At 39.8% G+C, this 18,712-nt stretch overlaps 3 protein-coding genes across 9 annotated transcripts in view; 1 reads left to right on the top strand and 2 right to left on the bottom strand.

Moving 5' to 3' along the window:
* The window catches only part of LOC310725165 (eukaryotic translation initiation factor 4 gamma 3-like), a 250,262-nt gene that overhangs the window by 225,316 nt on the left and 6,234 nt on the right, over window positions 1-18,712 (top strand). Inside the window, exon 1 of one of the 7 annotated variants that reach the window (XR_014533262.1) lies at window positions 15,838-15,889. The exons of the other annotated variants lie outside the window; for them this stretch is intronic. The gene's annotated coding sequence lies outside the window, so the exon portion shown is untranslated. Of the gene's footprint in view, window positions 1-15,837; window positions 15,890-18,712 lie in introns of those variants that run through there. 7 annotated transcript variants of the gene reach the window in all.
* LOC310727842 (uncharacterized protein) lies at window positions 513-3,828 on the bottom strand. Its single transcript, XM_083544718.1, has 2 exons — window positions 2,921-3,828; window positions 513-1,842 (listed from the first exon to the last, which is right to left on the bottom strand). The coding sequence occupies exons 1-2, from the start codon at window positions 2,967-2,969 to the stop codon at window positions 1,001-1,003; spliced, it is 891 nt and encodes a 296-aa protein (XP_083400844.1). The 5' UTR covers window positions 2,970-3,828; the 3' UTR covers window positions 513-1,000.
* LOC310731229 (uncharacterized protein) lies at window positions 4,352-6,716 on the bottom strand (the record flags this gene model as incomplete). Its single annotated transcript, XM_083550736.1, has 2 exons — window positions 6,163-6,716; window positions 4,352-5,088 (listed from the first exon to the last, which is right to left on the bottom strand). Exons 1-2 carry the CDS (start codon window positions 6,209-6,211, stop codon window positions 4,352-4,354), a joined length of 786 nt encoding a protein of 261 aa, XP_083406862.1. The 5' UTR covers window positions 6,212-6,716.

The raw sequence follows: 18,712 nt of genomic DNA on the forward strand, positions 1-18,712 counted from the left end.
AAATGAGTTTATTAGAGGGACAGCACATGTAGACGTTTTGAAGACAAGGTGAGGGAGGCGAGATTGAGATGGTTTGGACATGTGCAGAGGAGGAACTTGGGGTATATCCGTAGAAGAATGCTGAGGATGGAGCCGCCAGCAAGGAGGAAAAGAAGAAGACCAAAGAGGAGGTTTATGGATGTGGTGGGGGAAGACATTCAGGTGGTTCGGGTGAAAGAGGCAGATGTAGAGGACAGGTGGTATGGAGACTTATGGGAGAAGCTGAAAGAGGAAGAAGAAATAGAATACAGCAAAAGCACATTATTACTGCATTATGCAATAAAATCACATAAACATGTAATGGGATTAATGTGATCTTGTGATTTATTATCAATAGCAACAAATCCAATAACAAAGTTAAAATACCAAGTAAAGAAATAAACTAAGTTCAGAATCCAGGTGGTGTTAAAGTATAAGACTTTATGCAGTAAAAATAAATCCAGGCAGTTACACAGACATGTGTAACGCCCACATTTCTCATTATTCTCTAAAAAGCAGCATGCAATTCTCTTATGGGCGCTTCATGACCCTCTGTCCCGTCCACAACTTCAACTCTTGGCTGTCTGTTCTTCTGACACATTTATTACTCTTGACAAATCAGCCTTCAAGAATAAGAGATGTTGTGCTTCATTACTGCTTCATTACTGCTGATTCTAATCACACATTCAGCACTTCCTTATATACCGACCATAATTACGGTGTTAATGATCAGTGTAATTACTGTAAACATATAAATGCTGTGGTGACCCCCGTGTGTAATGCTGCATGATTACACTGCTGGATTTGTAAGATTTGATTGGTGAATACGGATGCGGTCGTTGAAATACTTGATTGTGTGGGTTTTGGAAGAATAAAATCATTTGCGGAACTCGTGCAAAATGGTCACAAACACACTAAATGTACCCTTAAAGTTTTAAATCTGTAGATATAAAAATGATCAAAAGATGAGACGATCTACAAGCTACAGAAAATCACTCTGCTTCATACTATTGACTATAAGTCTCATCAAATTATCAATCTCATGATCTGCTCTCTTCTTCTCTTCTATACAGAGATTCAGGGAATCCTGGAGCTTTCTGGTAGATTGGAGGTGTAAGGTGTTCATCTCCCCCATGTCTCTTTTGGCCTTCTCTCTTTCGTCCTCCCATTTCTTTGTCTTATTTAACAAAGTGGCCTCCAGCTGAGCAACATGTTCCTCCAGCCGCTCTTTCTCTCTCATCAAATGATCTCTCTCTTGCTCTGCACTATTCTTCTCTTCCTCACAATGATTCAGAGTATCCTGGAGCACTCTGATGGTTTGTAGCTGTAAGATGTTATTTTCCTCCATGTCTACTTTGGCCTTCACTCTTTCATCCTCCCATTTTTTTTTCTCAATTTCCAAAGTGGCCTCCAGCTGAGGAACATGTTCCTCCAGTCGTTCTCTGTCTCTCATCAAATGATCTCTCTCATGCTCTGCACTATTCTTCACTTTCTCAAAGTGATGCTGGAAAGGCTGGAGCTTCATGGTGGTCTGTTCCAAAGTGGCCTCAAGCTGAGCAACATGTTCCTCTAGTTGTTTTTGTTTTCTCACCCAGCTCTGGAGGTGCGTGGAGTTTCTCTCTTTTATGTCCAGTTCCCGGTGCCTTTGCTCAGAAGCCAAAGTAGCCTCCAGCTCCTGCACGATCTGTACCAGAATGTTGTTCTGTTCTTTCTCTATTGCGCTTTTCTTCATCATCAGATTGATAAATGCATCAAACTCTGTTACTACTTTCTCCATGTGTTCCAGCTTCTCCTTCTTTTCAGCAATCTGCTTAGATTTCGTCTCTGAGAAATGAGAAACAAAGACATGTTCTGACTTATAAAGACGTAACCTACTGTGATGTCACACAAACACGCCCTGAGCTCCTCCTGTGACGTCACCCCCCCCCCTCTCTCTCTATCTCTCTCTCTCTTTCTCTCGTTCTCTCAGATTACATATTATTACGCACAAATAGAGCATTTCTCACACAGATAATGTGGTGATAAAAATAAATATGATGTTTTTTATGTGTAAGTTTGTCTCTGATGAACAAGCCGGTGGAGACTGCGGCGAGAAAAAACTCCCCGAGACGGCATAAGGAAGAAACCTTGAGAGGAACCAGACTCAAGAGGGAACCCGTCCTCATCTGGGTTTCACTGAATGTCCATTTATTACAGCTAAATGATGTTGAGGTGAAGTGATGATCAGATACAAACTGTAGTCCTGAGTCAGTGTAGCAGACTGTTAACATAAACTACAGTCCAAATCCCAACCCTCAAAGCTCCTGTTCTTACTCTGTTTTTTTCTGCGTGGACTATTTCAGCCTGGTGGTCGTAAGTTTTTGGACACTTTGGTTTTTGTGTTTTTTCCTACGAGGACATTGTATTTGACCTGATAGTAGTAGTGCACATGTTTGATCTAAAATAATGAAAGTGATGAAAATGAATTCTTTGTACAAAAAATCACACACACACACACACACACACACACACACACACACACACACACACACACACACACACACACACACACACACACACAGTGTATATTAATATATAGGTGTTCCTAATAAATTGTTTGTAATACGTGAACACAATTAGTATCATTGTACATACAGTAACATGGTCATTTTTTAAACATATGCACAGAGTCGTTAAAGACTCTTAATATAAATAATACAAAATTACAGTAACATATAAATATTTCGAAAAATGGCCCTTAATCCTGTATGTACTGTAGATGTTTTGTGATCATGAAGATGAAATCCTGCAGGTTATTTGGGTTTGTACTGAGTGATAGTTGATTCATAAACACCTTCTTATAAAATCCAACTCAAATGTTAAATAAAAATTCACTCTAAATATGTAATCAGCGGCGTCTCACCATCACATTCCACTACGGGAGCGCAGGAGGAGGAGATGCCCGACTGCATGGAATACAGGATAACATCAAATCCCCTACCATTAGATAACTGCAGAACACTGTGTAAATAACTACATATTTTCCTTCAATAAGTCTGGAAATGCAGCCATTACGCTCTCACACAGTTGTTACTCTCTTTATGTCTCTTTTTGCCGCGAGTTCCGTGTTTTTATTTCTGTTGGCATTTTTAAACTAAACTTTACCATTTATATATCTCTTTTTCCTCTTTAAATCAACCTGAATTGTTTTTTGTCTTCCTGACTTGTGCCTGTAGCTCGTTAACTCAACTACCACTAGTGTTGACTACATTCATTGCCTCACATTTTTTCTTAAATCTGTTAGCGATTATAAGAAGTATGTTGGTTGTGTGTCTGCCTTTGAGCACAGGTGAGGACTCCTTTGAGTTGCAAACGGTGGAGTTGGAGCTGGAGGCTTTGGAGAAACAGATTTGCGATCTACATGCAAAGCATGCCCAGCTGCGAGAGTGAAAAGAGGTGCTGGAAACATTACGGACGGACGCTCACTCGTCCCAGGTAAATTCTTGGGTTGAACCTAAAGCTCCCAGCACCTCAACTCCGCTTGTCTCTCTGCTCTGGCCCAGCTCACCTACTACGCGGCCCGCCCAGGTATCGTTCCCTCCGGCACCGGGGCACCACGGACCCTTAATAGACTTAATAATATCCCACGGAGCAGACGTCACTGATATAGATATTTTACCTCAGAGTGATGACATCACAGACCATTACCTCATACTGTACCAGAGGTGGCAAAAGTACACACATCCTTTACTTAAGTAGAAGTACAGATACTCATGTTTTAAAAATACTCAGGTAAAAGTTAAAGTACCGATAACTTTCACTTGAGTAAAAAAGTATAAAGAAGCTTTGGCTTAAGTACTTAAGTTAAAAGTAGGTGCTACTTCTACCTGTTTTAGTGTCACGTTGGTAACTGGACCTCACATCATATTAATATAAGGGCTGTCAATCAAATTAAATATTTAATCGCAACATAATCGCACATTTCGCACAGAGAGCGCCCCCTGTCTGTTTACTTTATTTTACAAAAGCACAGCTTTACTTCATGTTGTTTTCTGCCTGCTGATTCTTAGCTTCGTAAACTAGTCTACATCTGTGGTAAATGAGAGGCAGGACATTATACACCAGTGGATTGAAAAAGACGCACAATAACAGGAAATGGTTTGGTGGGCTGAAATTGGTGCTTAGTGAAAATAAAAAATATTGACATTTAACCAAATCAATGGATTAAAACTAAAGTAACGAGCCGGTTTTGAAAATGTAAGAAGTAAAAATGACAGATATTTGTGTAAAAATGTAATAAGTGAAACTAAAAAGTTGTCTGAAAACTTTTCCAGATTCCATGGGGTAGCAGTCATCACGTCTGCTTTACACGCAGAAAGTCCTGGGTTTGAACCTCCCCCATGTCTCTTTTGGCCTTCTCTCTTTCGTCCTCCCATTTCTTTGTCTTATTTAACAAAGTGGCCTCCAGCTGAGCAACATGTTCCTCCAGCCGCTCTTTCTCTCTCATCAAATGATCTCTCTCTTGCTCTGCACTATTCTTCTCTTCCTCACAATGATTCAGAGTATCCTGGAGCACTCTGATGGTTTGTAGCTGTAAGATGTTATTTTCCTCCATGTCTACTTTGGCCTTCACTCTTTCATCCTCCCATTTTTTTTTCTCAATTTCCAAAGTGGCCTCCAGCTGAGGAACATGTTCCTCCAGTCGTTCTCTGTCTCTCATCAAATGATCTCTCTCATGCTCTGCACTATTCTTCACTTTCTCAAAGTGATGCTGGAAAGGCTGGAGCTTCATGGTGGTCTGTTCCAAAGTGGCCTCAAGCTGAGCAACATGTTCCTCTAGTTGTTTTTGTTTTCTCACCCAGCTCTGGAGGTGCGTGGAGTTTCTCTCTTTTATGTCCAGTTCCCGGTGCCTTTGCTCAGAAGCCAAAGTAGCCTCCAGCTCCTGCACGATCTGTACCAGAATGTTGTTCTGTTCTTTCTCTATTGCGCTTTTCTTCATCATCAGATTGATAAATGCATCAAACTCTGTTACTACTTTCTCCATGTGTTCCAGCTTCTCCTTCTTTTCAGCAATCTGCTTAGATTTCGTCTCTGAGAAATGAGAAACAAAGACACGTTCTGACTTATAAAGACGTAACCTACTGTGATGTCACACAAACACGCCCTGAGCTCCTCCTGTGACGTCACCCCCCCCCTCTCTCTCTCTATCTCTCTCTCTCTTTCTCTCGTTCTCTCAGATTACATATTATTACGCACAAATAGAGCATTTCTCACACAGATAATGTGGTGATAAAAATAAATATGATGTTTTTTATGTGTAAGTTTGTCTCTGATGAACAAGCCGGTGGAGACTGCGGCGAGAAAAAACTCCCCGAGACGGCATAAGGAAGAAACCTTGAGAGGAACCAGACTCAAGAGGGAACCCGTCCTCATCTGGGTTTCACTGAATGTCCATTTATTACAGCTAAATGATGTTGAGGTGAAGTGATGATCAGATACAAACTGTAGTCCTGAGTCAGTGTAGCAGACTGTTAACATAAACTACAGTCCAAATCCCAACCCTCAAAGCTCCTGTTCTTACTCTGTTTTGTTTCTGCGTGGACTATTTCAGCCTGGTGGTCGTAAGTTTTTGGACACTTTGGTTTTTGTGTTTTTTCCTACGAGGACATTGTATTCGACCTGATAGTAGTAGTGCACATGTTTGATCTAAAATAATGAAAGTGATGAAAATGAATTCTTTGTACAAAAAATCACACACACACACACACACACACACACACACACACACACACACACACACACACACACACACACACACACACAGTGTATATTAATATATAGGTGTTCCTAATAAATTGTTTGTAATACGTGAACACAATTAGTATCATTGTACATACAGTAACATGGTCATTTTTTAAACATATGCACAGAGTCGTTAAAGACTCTTAATATAAATAATACAAAATTACAGTAACATATAAATATTTCGAAAAATGGCCCTTAATCCTGTATGTACTGTAGATGTTTTGTGATCATGAAGATGAAATCCTGCAGGTTATTTGGGTTTGTACTGAGTGATAGTTGATTCATAAACACCTTCTAATAAAATCCAACTCAAATGTTAAATAAAAATTCACTCTAAATATGTAATCAGCGGCGTCTCACCATCACATTCCACTACGGGAGCGCAGGAGGAGGAGATGCCCGACTGCATGGAATACAGGATAACATCAAATCCCCTACCATTAGATAACTGCAGAACACTGTGTAAATAACTACATATTTTCCTTCAATAAGTCTGGAAATGCAGCCATTACGCTCTCACACAGTTGTTACTCTCTTTATGTCTCTTTTTGCCGCGAGTTCCGTGTTTTTATTTCTGTTGGCATTTTTAAACTAAACTTTACCATTTATATATCTCTTTTTCCTCTTTAAATCAACCTGAATTGTTTTTTGTCTTCCTGACTTGTGCCTGTAGCTCGTTAACTCAACTACCACTAGTGTTGACTACATTCATTGCCTCACATTTTTTCTTAAATCTGTTAGCGATTATAAGAAGTATGTTGGTTGTGTGTCTGCCTTTGAGCACAGGTGAGGACTCCTTTGAGTTGCAAACGGTGGAGTTGGAGCTGGAGGCTTTGGAGAAACAGATTTGCGATCTACATGCAAAGCATGCCCAGCTGCGAGAGTGAAAAGAGGTGCTGGAAACATTACGGACGGACGCTCACTCGTCCCAGGTAAATCCTTGGGTTGAACCTAAAGCTCCCAGCACCTCAACTCCGCTTGTCTCTCTGCTCTGGCCCAGCTCACCTACTACGCGGCCCGCCCAGGTATCGTTCCCTCCGGCACCGGGGCACCACGGACCCTTAATAGACTTAATAATATCCCACGGAGCAGACGTCACTGATATAGATATTTTACCTCAGAGTGATGACATCACAGACCATTACCTCATACTGTACCAGAGGTGGCAAAAGTACACACATCCTTTACTTAAGTAGAAGTACAGATACTCATGTTTTAAAAATACTCAGGTAAAAGTTAAAGTACCGATAACTTTCACTTGAGTAAAAAAGTATAAAGAAGCTTTGGCTTAAGTACTTAAGTTAAAAGTAGGTGCTACTTCTACCTGTTTTAGTGTCACGTTGGTAACTGGACCTCACATCATATTAATATAAGGGCTGTCAATCAAATTAAATATTTAATCGCAACATAATCGCACATTTCGCACAGAGAGCGCCCCCTGTCTGTTTACTTTATTTTACAAAAGCACAGCTTTACTTCATGTTGTTTTCTGCCTGCTGATTCTTAGCTTCGTAAACTAGTCTACATCTGTGGTAAATGAGAGGCAGGACATTATACACCAGTGGATTGAAAAAGACGCACAATAACAGGAAATGGTTTGGTGGGCTGAAATTGGTGCTTAGTGAAAATAAAAAATATTGACATTTAACCAAATCAATGGATTAAAACTAAAGTAACGAGCCGGTTTTGAAAATGTAAGAAGTAAAAATGACAGATATTTGTGTAAAAATGTAATAAGTGAAACTAAAAAGTTGTCTGAAAACTTTTCCAGATTCCATGGGGTAGCAGTCATCACGTCTGCTTTACACGCAGAAAGTCCTGGGTTTGAACCTCAGTGGAACCATGCCCTTGAGTTGCTTTTCTACTTTTGTAATGCTTTTTTTTTTTTTTTTTTGCAAAATTAAGTAAATATTTGTGGGAATATCTTCGCTTTCTTAACATAACTGGTCACAAAAACATAAACCTCATTCATGTTTGCCAGCTGCATGGTTCCACTGGGGGTTGAACTCAGGAGCTTCTGCATGTAAAGCAGATGTGATGACCACTACATTATGAAACCACACAGTCAACTAAACAGCATTAATGAGCAGAAATATTAATTCAGGCAAAATGTTTTTCCGATTGCAACTATTCAGTTTTGGGAAACTTCTTCCCAATGTAGCCTCAGCTTTCTGTTCTCGGTTGACAGGATTTCAAGTGCTTTTCAAATACAGTAGTACATGATTAATTCATTATTATGATGAAGATTAATCCTCATCATTGATCCTCATAGAGTGGCTAAGAGGAGCTACTCTAAAAAGCTGGAAAATCAGTTTTCAGCCAACGACCCTGCTTCAGTGAAGAAAGGCCTAAGAGACATGGTGCAGTCATAAAAACCTGGAGCTTAACATGCTCAAAACAGTGGAGATGATTGTGACATTTGAGTCAGTGAATTTTCAGTGAAGTTTATTTGATATTTTTCCAGTTAGATTTTGAGAGATATGTTTTTATTTATGCACATTGGACATCAACCTTCTTAGCAGCAGGTTCCATAGTGTAGTGGTCATCGCATCTGCTTTACACGCAGAAGGTCCTGGGTTCGAGCCCCAGTGGAGCCATGCCCTTGAGTCTCTGATTCTAATTTCGCAATGCTTTTCCTCCATTTCTGTTTCAACCACAATGCAGAAACATGCAAAACTGTTTATTTATTTCCAGGATTGAGTAACAATTTGTGAGTAATATATAAACCTCACTCATGCTTGCAACCTGCATGGTTCCACTGGAAGGACCTTCTGTGTGTAAAGCAGATGTGACGACCACTACCCTATGGATCCACACAATCATCTGCACAGCATAAATGAGCAGAAATAATGATTCAGGCAAAATGTTTTCCAGATTGCAACTATACAGTTTTGGGAAACTTGTTCCCAATGTACCCTCAGCTTTCTGTTCTCGGTTGAGAGGAATACAAGTGCTTTTCAAATACTGTATGAGAGTGTGTGATCTGGAGTCTGTGCGGCGGCTGCTGTTCTCACTCTATTTATTCCAGCTCTTTTTTAAAGTCGTGTTACATCCTCGATGACTTCAAACTTTACTCTTTACACTATTAATACAATTCTAAAATGAATTGTATTGATTTGTATGAATCATCTTGTACGAATTGTATGAATGAAGAATATTAATATATTTTTATTCACTCTATGTTGCTCGGTGGTCAGGGATAAAAACAGGTGTAAATCTGCATATAATAATAATAAAATTAATCATTTAAAAATACAAAAATATGTTTAAATGTAAACCTTTAGGTACTTAAGCACCCCAGTGCTACTGTATATACAGTGAGGAAAATAAGTATTTGAACACGCTGCTATTTTGCAAGTTCTCCCACTTAGAAATCATGGAGGGGTCTGAAATTGTCATCGTAGGTGCATGTCCACTGTGAGAGACATAATCTAAAAAAAGAAATCCAGAAATCACAATATATCATTTTTAAACTATTTATTTGTATGATACAGCTGCAAATAAGTATTTGAACACCTGTCTACCAGCTAGAATTCTGACCCTCAAAGACCTGTTAGTCTGCCTTTAAAATGTCCACCTCCACTACATTTATTATCCTAAATTAGATGCACCTGTTTGAGGTCGTTAGCTGCATAAAGACACCTGTCCACACCATACAATCAGTAAGAATCCAACTACTAACATGGCCAAGACCAAAGAGCTGTCCAAAGACACTAGAGACAAAATTGTACACCTCCACAAGGCTGAAAAGGGCTACGGGGAAATTGCCAAGCAGCTTGTTGAAAAAAGGTCCACTGTTGGAGCAATCATTAGAAAATGGAAGAAGCTAAACATGACTGTCAATCTCCCTCGGACTGGGGCTCCATGCAAGATCTCACCTCGTGGGGTCTCAATGATCCTAAGGAAGGTGAGAAATCAGCCCAGAACTACACGGGAGGAGCTGGTCAATGACCTGAAAAAGAGCTGGGACCACCGTTTCCAAGGTTACTGTTGGTAATACACTAAGACGTCATGGTTTGAAATCCTGCATGGCACGGAAGGTTCCCCTGCTTAAACCAGCACATGTCCAGGCACGTCTTAAGTTTGCCAATGACCATTTGGATGATCCAGAGGAGTCATGGGAGAAAGTCATGTGGTCAGATGAGACCAAAATAGAACTTTTGGGTCATAATTCCACTAAATGTGTTTGGAGGAAGAAGAATGATGAGTACCATCCCAAGAACACCATCCCTACTGTGAAGCATGGGGGTGGTATCATCATGCTTTGGAGGTGTTTTTCTGCACATGGGACAGGGCGACTGCACTGTATTAAGGAGAGGATGACCGGGGCCATGTATTGCAAGATTTAGGGGAGCAACCTCCTTCCCTCAGTTAGAGCATTGAAGATGGGTCGAGGCTGGGTCTTCCAACATGACAATGACCCGAAGCACACAGCCAGGATAACCAAGGAGTGGCTCTGTAAGAAGCATATCAAGGTTCTGGCGTGGCCTAGCCAGTCTCCAGACCAAAACCCAATAGAGAATCTTTGGAGGGAGCTCAAACTCCGTGTTTCTTAGCGACATGCCAGAAACCTGACTGATCTAGAGAAGATCTGTGTGGAGGAGTGGGCCAAAATCCCTCCTGCAGTGTGTGCAAACCTGGTGAAAAACTACAGGAAACGTTTGACCTCTGTAATTGCAAATAAAGGCTCCTGTACCAAATATTAACATTGACTTTCTCAGGTGTTCAAATACTTATTTGCAGCTGTATCATACAAATAAATAGTTAAAAAATCATATATTGTGATTTCTGGATTTTTTTTTTAGATTATGTCTCTCACAGTGGACATGCACCTACGATGACAATTTCAGACCTGTCCATGATTTCTAAATGGGAGAACTTGCAAAATAGCAGCGTGTTCAAATACTTATTTTCCTCACTGTATATATATATATATATATATATATATATATATATATATATATATATATATATATATATATATATAATTATAATCACAAACTGCTTTTATAAAATGAACATGAAATAAGGCTGTAATACTGCACTGTATTTAACTGTCTGAACCAGATTTATTCTAGTTTTAAACATATTAATAGTAATGTTTATTTATTTTTGTTGTATTTTGATGTTTTCAATTTCATTGCAGTAAATTATGACTTTATGTTGGTATTTAATTTAAGTGTCAGTTTAGTTTTTAATCTATTACACAGTAAAAGCCTTAATATTTATAAATGTGTATTTAAGGTAATTAAAATTTAAATATTTAGGCTGTAATACTGCACTGCATTTAACTAATAATATTATTATTCTTGTTATATATTGTTATAATTTTAAATGTACTGATGGTTTTTATTTTGATTCTTTATATTTTAAAGTTTTATTTCAGATTAGTATCAGTTAATAACTTTTTTATTGTATTTAATTTTAGTCTACCAAACTACAAAAATCACTCAGTGTTGAATTGAGGTTTTTGGACATTTATTCCAGCTCATAAATCCTATAAAACATGCAGCATTAAACATGAACTTCCAGCAGATGAACATCTCATAATACTGTCTGGAAGTGAGAAATGTACAGGTTGTTTTTACTCCATACACATGAACTTACTTTGATCAGAAACACAATCATACTCCAAATCAATTAATCAATAAAGTCAATAAAAGAATCCCAAACTGCTGTGTGTCTTGTCCTCGCTATTAATGACGTCATTAGAGCGCCACTACTTCTAATTACCTGCTGTGACAGTGAGCTCTAATACACATCACACTGCCACCTACAGGTCATTTATGATTCTGCAACATTCATAGAGTCACTCCGGTCAACTTCCGGTTCTCAACTCGGATTCACTCGCTTTATACACAGTTTACAGCCGTTTTTATCTTATTAATGACTGTAATATCGCTCTTCTCTCAGGAACAACAGAAAAGCTGTAAAGACGATATTGTATCCGCTCTTTACCTCTGTAATGTGCGCATGCGCGTAGTGTCCGGTTAAGAGAGACCGGGTTACGTCACAGACGGAGGGCGGGGCATCTCCCTGTGACGTCACAGTAAGGCAACGTCTATAATTGGGAACGCGTCTCTGTTTCTCTCATTTCCGAGGTTTTTGCTTGTGAGTAAAGAGGCATAAACATGGAGCTCTTCAGAAGGTTGAGAAAGTTTTTTCAAAGCAGAAGAACAAAGAAAACTAAGCAGATTGCTGAAATGAAGGAGAAGCTGGAACACATGGAGAAAGTAGAGAAAGACTTGGATGCATTTTCTCTTCTAATGATAGAGAAGTTAACAGAAGAGAAAGAAGAGAAAGCCATTCTGCTACAGACGGTGCAAAAGCTGGAGGCTACTTTGGCTTCTGAGCGAAAGCAGCAGGAAAAGGATATAACTGAGAGAAGCCAGAGCTGGACGAGAAAACAAAAACAACTGGAGGAACGTGTTGCTCAGCTTGAGTTTGTTTTGGATCAGACCACCATGGAGCTCCAGTCTTCCCTGGAAATCCATGAGGAACTGGAGAAAACTGTAGACTGTGAGAGAGAGAGCTGGATGAGAGAGCAAAAACAACTGAAGGAACATGTTGCTCAGCTTGAGGTCACGTTGGAACAGACCACCATGGAGCTCCAGTCTTGCCTGAAAATCCTTGAGGATTTGGAGAAAACCTTAGAATGTGAGAAAAAGAGCTGGACGAGAGAACAAAATAATTTAGAGGAACATGCTGCTCAGCTTGAGGTCACTTTGGAACAGACCACCATGGAGCTCCAGGATACTCAGAATCACTGTGAAAAAGTGAAAAATAGTGGAGAGCAGGAGAGAGATCATTTGATCAGAGACAAAGAGCAACTGGAGGAACGTGTTGCTCAGTTTGAGCCCACGTTGAATTTTGAGGAAAAACAAGAGGACGAAAGAGAGAAAACTAATCTTGACATAGAGGAGAGGAACAACTTACAGCTTCAGACCAACAGGGGGCTCCAGGATACCCAGAATCTCTGTGAGGAAGAAAAGAAGACTTCAGAGAATAAAACAGAACATTATATGAGAGTCCGAGAGCGATGGGAGGAAATTGTTGCTCAGCTGAGACAAGAAAACATTCAAAAGAAAACGAGAAATAGAAAAAAAAGAAGACGACAAGAGAAACAGAGCGTCTGAACACTTTTACCACAGCGAGACACAATAAACACTATTAAATAAATAAAGATTTTGAATTTCAATCATGTCTAATGTCTCTTCATCACAGAGAGCATTCAATGATGGTATTTTTTTCTTGAAATCCACTTTAGTAAAGTCAGTGATGTTTGATGTCCTTAAAGAAAAGGAATTTGACAGAAACTGAAGTTGAGGTATTTTCTTGCAGCTTTAGTGCTTTGTTCATTTTGAGCTCTGAAAGCAATATAGCTGACAGTTAATGTGGGGCAGAACCTGATTCACTTAAACATCTGTATTTTATAATTAATCGCATGGATTGGCACAAGAAAGTGGATGATCTTTCAGCAGTCATTCTGACAGGGTTAACACTGGATTCACCTCACAACACCTGAACACTACTGCTGGATGGAGCAGCGGGTGCGTGCACGAGCGGCGGTTGGTGAATGGAGGGTGGAGCCGGGGGGAAACGAGCGGTGAGAAGCAGATCTGTGGCTGATGGGACTAATCAGTGTGCTCTGTTTTAGTGACTGGTGACGAGGAGAAAAAGGAGAAAGACACCGAGCAGAGCTGAGCACGTGTGTGTGTGTGTGTGTGTGTGTGTGTGTGTGTGTGTGTGTGTGTGTGTGTGTGTGTGTGAGAAGTGCAAAACAGATTAACAAATCCGAAAACAAAATAACAAATCCGAAAACACAAGTCAGAGAAACCAGAAAATGTAGGTATAGTTTGTGAACGTAAATTTACCGATCATTGGACAAGACACCTGTCAGTCAAGATATACAGGTTAATGACAGGTGTCTTCTCCAATGATTGATAAGTTTCCATTCACAAACGATACCTACCTTTTCCGGTTTGTCTGACTTGTCGCTGTGTTTTCGGATTTTTTTAATGTGTTTCGTGCAACGATTCAGACAAACCGGAAAAGGTTGGTATAGTTTTGTTTCCTTTGCAGACTTTCCTGAAGCCCCTAAATTAATAATGGTCATAGTGACATTGGTAACATTGCATTAATGTTATAATATCTGATAGCCATTAGAGGGCACTCTCGTGCTGCATGTGGGTGTGTTTGCAGTGTTCAGAGTAAACGAGTAAAAAACGCTGTGCAGTCATGTCTCTGGTTCTTTCTGCGCATGCTCCGAACTTAATGGGATAATATGTGTTTTATAGCATAATGATGCAAACATAACAGTATTTACATTTATCACAATACTGTGCTGGAAAACAATACAAATTAAATAAAAAAGAAGAAAAAGTGTAGAAGAAGAAAAGCGGGACAAAGACAGAGGTAATGAGATGTAATGAATGGTGATGATCATATAAATAAACTCAGTTTAGTAAAAGTTTGTGAACAAACTTTATATTGGTCCAGTTTTTAAAGTTTATTCTAAAAGTTATAAATAGTGTAATAAGTGGACAAGAAATATGAGTTGTTCATGTCACACAGATTTTTTATTTATTTTTTTATTTCAATTCAGTGTCATTACAAAATAGGTTTAAATTTGTAGAGATTTTATTTGGACAAACATATCGGACAAAAGAAATCAGCAACATATATTGGTCATCCTGTATCAGTCGACCTCTAGGTGTGAGTTTAAATGATATGCTCAGTTGTATGTATGAGATAATTGTAGTCTGGACGGTGAGACGCCACTAAGCGTTAATATTATAATAATTACACTGATCTATTAGAGACGCTTATCAGAAAAGTCCGAATCAAATCCACTCACAAGTGCAGCAGATTCATGTGATGTGGAATAAAGTCCTAATGGCAGCAGCATTATACAGTCATATATATATTTCTATAAAAGAGCTCTGATACGGATTTCAGTCTTTAAGAAGAACATCTTCAGAGGGGTTTTTTCTCGTCCTGGTATCATAAGTGTAGATAAACATAGGTTGTGTTTAATTGACAGCCCTGATGAAGTCTGATGACCTGAAGAGGGTGGAGCTGAGACTTCAGACAGCAGACGGACTTCTGAGGAGGAACATCAGCACCACACGAGAGGTTAGAGGTCACCCAACCTGTAATTAATCCTGGAGGAATTAAGTGTGATTAGAGAGATAGTGATTTAAATGTATGAATGCAGCTCTGTGTGTGTGTGTGTGTGTGTGTGTGTGTTACTGCAGTTATGATAATAATAATAAGAATTATAAGTATTTTGGGGGCTGTTATAAATTGTTTAAATCTTCCCTCTACCTCTCCTTTATTAGTGTAGTTACTGATAGAAAAAGTGAAAATCTTTTTAAAACAACTTTCATGCAAAACATCTTGTGGCTTAATTAGATGAGATTTGCCTAAAAAAAAAAATCATTGACACTTTTATTTCATGTGAACAAGCTTTTTTTTCACAAGACTTTGTCTTACACTTCCAGTGACTGTAGCTGAAGCAGAAAGAAGCTTTTTAAAACTGAAACTAATCAAATAATACCTGAGATCCACCATGTCACAAGAGCACCTCAGCAGCCTCGCTGTCATAAACATCAACCATACAAGTGCTGGTCAGATTTGCAACGATGATGTAATTGATGACTTTGCAACAAACAAAGCAAGAAAGATCTGTTTTTAGGAAAATGACTTTGTAGTGAAAAATGTATTTAATTTGTTTGTTGTGTGAATTGCCATTTTATTATTATTTATTTTCAGATTGTATTTATGTATTTATTTGTAAATGTATTTACTGTAAAGATAAAGTAAGTGCAGATTGTTGTTAGTTATTTATCTTTTTAGGTGGCAGCAGGATGGGAGCAGGTCATGACGTGGAAAGGAGACTCTCTGCTTGCAGGCTTCCTGTGACGTAGCTTCCTGTGTTTGACTGTGTTTTTAAACAAACTTTACTATTTATCTCTCCTTTTTTGTGTGTCTGCATTTAAGCACAGGTGAGGACTCGTTCGATGCCCAGCTGCGAGAGCGGAAAGCGGCGCTGGAAACATCCCGGGCGGACGCTCACTCGTCCCAGGTAAATTCCCGGGTTAAATCTAACTCTCCCAGCACCTCAACTCCGCGTGTTTCTCTGCCCAGGCCCACGGACCCTGGATGCTGCAGCAGCGGAAGACACGAGCCAAGCCCCGGTCCAGGACGTCTCCCCCACCACCACCACCGGCCTTCGAGATCTCGACCGAGAACCGCTTGGCCCCTCTCCGCGAGACGGAACGTCATACTGTGATTCTTGGAGATTCCATCGTCCGGCATGTCCGCGCTACCGGAGACAAAGGTAAGGTGCACACTCGCTGTTTTCCTGGTGCTCGTGTTCTCGATGTCGCTGCACAGGTACCCGCGATCCTGTCATTCCGATTCAAATCAGTCCGATTGAAAGATTTAGCGGTGGACTTTTTACATGAGACGTTATCTCAGCTGATGTGATGTTCACAATCATGACTTTGTGACGTGCACTTTGTGTATATTTTCTGAAAGGAATGATAAATGAGCCGATTCGAGATCTGATACGGATGCCAGGTGAAGAGGAGGTGGAGATTTGAGGAAGCACATTTTGTCCCTCAAGTATTGGGTCTTATCAACAGCATTAATCGTGTTAACGCATTTGCATGGAAGAATTTTTATTTTGTTCGGTTTATAAAAAGGTTCATGTCATGAATCCTCTTGTGCGAGTATTTTAATTATTTTTTTAGTCCGAATCTTGATGTTATTGTTACAATAATTATGGGAGTCACGTGATTAAGGAATGAACGATACGGATCAGAAGAGATGAGGGTGAGCTACTCATTCTGTTTATCATCATTTGTCCTTTAGCTGCCTTGTCATATTTTCATTATTGGAACTAATGTCAGAGTTCGTGTATGTAGACGTGTGTATGGGAATCTGCTTATTGGAAATGTACCATTTTATATTATTTCTGATCAAAGGAACGAAATGATCTAAAGAACCAAGTCACTGAAATGATGCCATCTTCCAATCACTAGCAGTGATCAGTAATACTGATGAGTGCCATACGGGGGCACTAATGCTTCGAGTAATACCAGGGAACGGATCAACGAATAAAAGAATGCTCTTAGCATGGAAAACGATGCATTTGTGGCCCGTACACAAGAAGATAGAAGAAAGACAAGAAACAAACAGCAATAATCAATAGACTGGAAAGCTTACCTAACAAAAGTCCAGCAGGGGGCGCTCTCCTCTAACCCGGTTGTGTGTTTCTACAGAGAAACACTACAGGAGCTCATGTAGAGTCGCGCCATCACCATCTCTGTGACGTAGCATCCCTGATTGGTGCAACAATCTTTTTAATCCACCAATGAAACGTCATAGTCAAATGTCATGCTGTCATAGTAACATGCAAACATTGTAAGTCTACTATTGAATCGAAGGCCGTTGTTGAGACCAGACGTTTGTTTACTGCAGTAGGAATGTTCACTTTAAAACTGCAACAACATACAGAAATATTGCATTCTCATTTCTTCAATTACACTAAATATTGACAAATATATATTCTGTATATGTTCTAGATCTGTATTGAGCAAGTATAAGAGAGAACATTAAATATGATGTCACATGTAGTAACAGACATTTTCACGTTGTTCTAATCAACAGTATTCGGGGACCTACGTTCCTGTGGTGGTGAACATGACTGCGAGTTCTCCAGAAGAACAAATGCTGGTAATGTACAGTTCAAACACACACTGTTTTTCACACAGAATAAACTAAAGCCCATCACTTCCTCATCACCTAAACACACTGTTCATTTAGATTTTACTTACGGCAGCCAAACGGCCTCATTTTGTAAACCCCTTGATCACTTACTCTGTCTTTAAGCAGAACTAAACGAAGAGGAATGAATGAAAAGTGGTATCCAATCTGCGATATTATTGGGGACCTGATTATGGTTCAGAACGATCTATAAAACATAACTGACTACTAAAATCAGATTGTCAAAATGTCCCTCCACTGCAGCAACATCCATCTACCAAGAGGAAGAGGAAAACGGTGCGTGTGCTTACTCTTTGTTTCAGTACTGGTTCATTTACTGAGTATATGAGCCTCAATTATTTATTTATTTATTTTTTTTTTTGACTCGTCTAGTCTGTGATTTAATTGCTACTGTCTCTGTTGTCTACAGATGAACAGCTTGAGAGTTATTCAGTAAACTCTGCTGCATTAGATGGCGCTGAAAAGTCTACCTCTTCAGCTGAGCCCGGTCCTGCACAAGCCATCACACCAAAGCCAGATAAAACAGAGCCTGTGCACGTGCCCCCAGAGGTTCCAGCTTCTGCTCTATTCACCATTGATGAGCCGAAACAGACACAGCTCCTCGTCCTGACGACTCCCGCTCGCTCAGAGAGGTGAGTTTAGGGCTCGTCGCTGTCCCTGCACTGGATTTTAATTGGTCAAAATATTTTACAATTTGGGGGGCGCTTGAGAGCCCGAACAAGATGGCAGCATAACGTGACTGTTCCCTATAACCTCGCACATGAAACAGCCCTAGACCTTTACAAACCTGGTCAACTACATAATATAAATAATGAACCCCCAGTAGCACAGGAGTGTGATATCTTCTCAAACGCCCGAAAAACAAGCTCACGAAGCCCGAAGACAGCATCTCCGGTCAAGAGTGTCGAAGCTAATAACATGGCTAGTGTAGCTGACGTACTAACTGAGCTTAAATCACTCCGCTCCGAGTTCAGCTCGAAGCTGGACGGAATAAACAACCAACTGCGGGAGCTGACGAATTCTGTCTCGGTGATGGAGAGCAATTTAGGTGAAATCAAACGAGATGTAACAGCGAATGAACAGCGAATCGAGGAGGCTGAAACCCGCATAGCCGCTA

Source organism: Silurus aristotelis, assembly GCF_946808225.1.
Source record: "Silurus aristotelis genome assembly, chromosome: 1".
In the NCBI taxonomy this organism is placed as follows: domain Eukaryota; kingdom Metazoa; phylum Chordata; class Actinopteri; order Siluriformes; family Siluridae; genus Silurus; species Silurus aristotelis.

Excerpts from the sequence above, each read along its gene's own strand:
- LOC310727842 (XM_083544718.1), bottom strand. The coding sequence starts at position 2,969 with ATGCAGTCGGGCATCTCCTCCTCCTGCGCTCCCGTAGTGGAATGTGAT. Across the intron at positions 1,843-2,920 it reads TCCCGTAGTGGAATGTGATG|AGACGAAATCTAAGCAGATT; the intron begins GTGAGACGCCGC and ends CTCATTTCTCAG.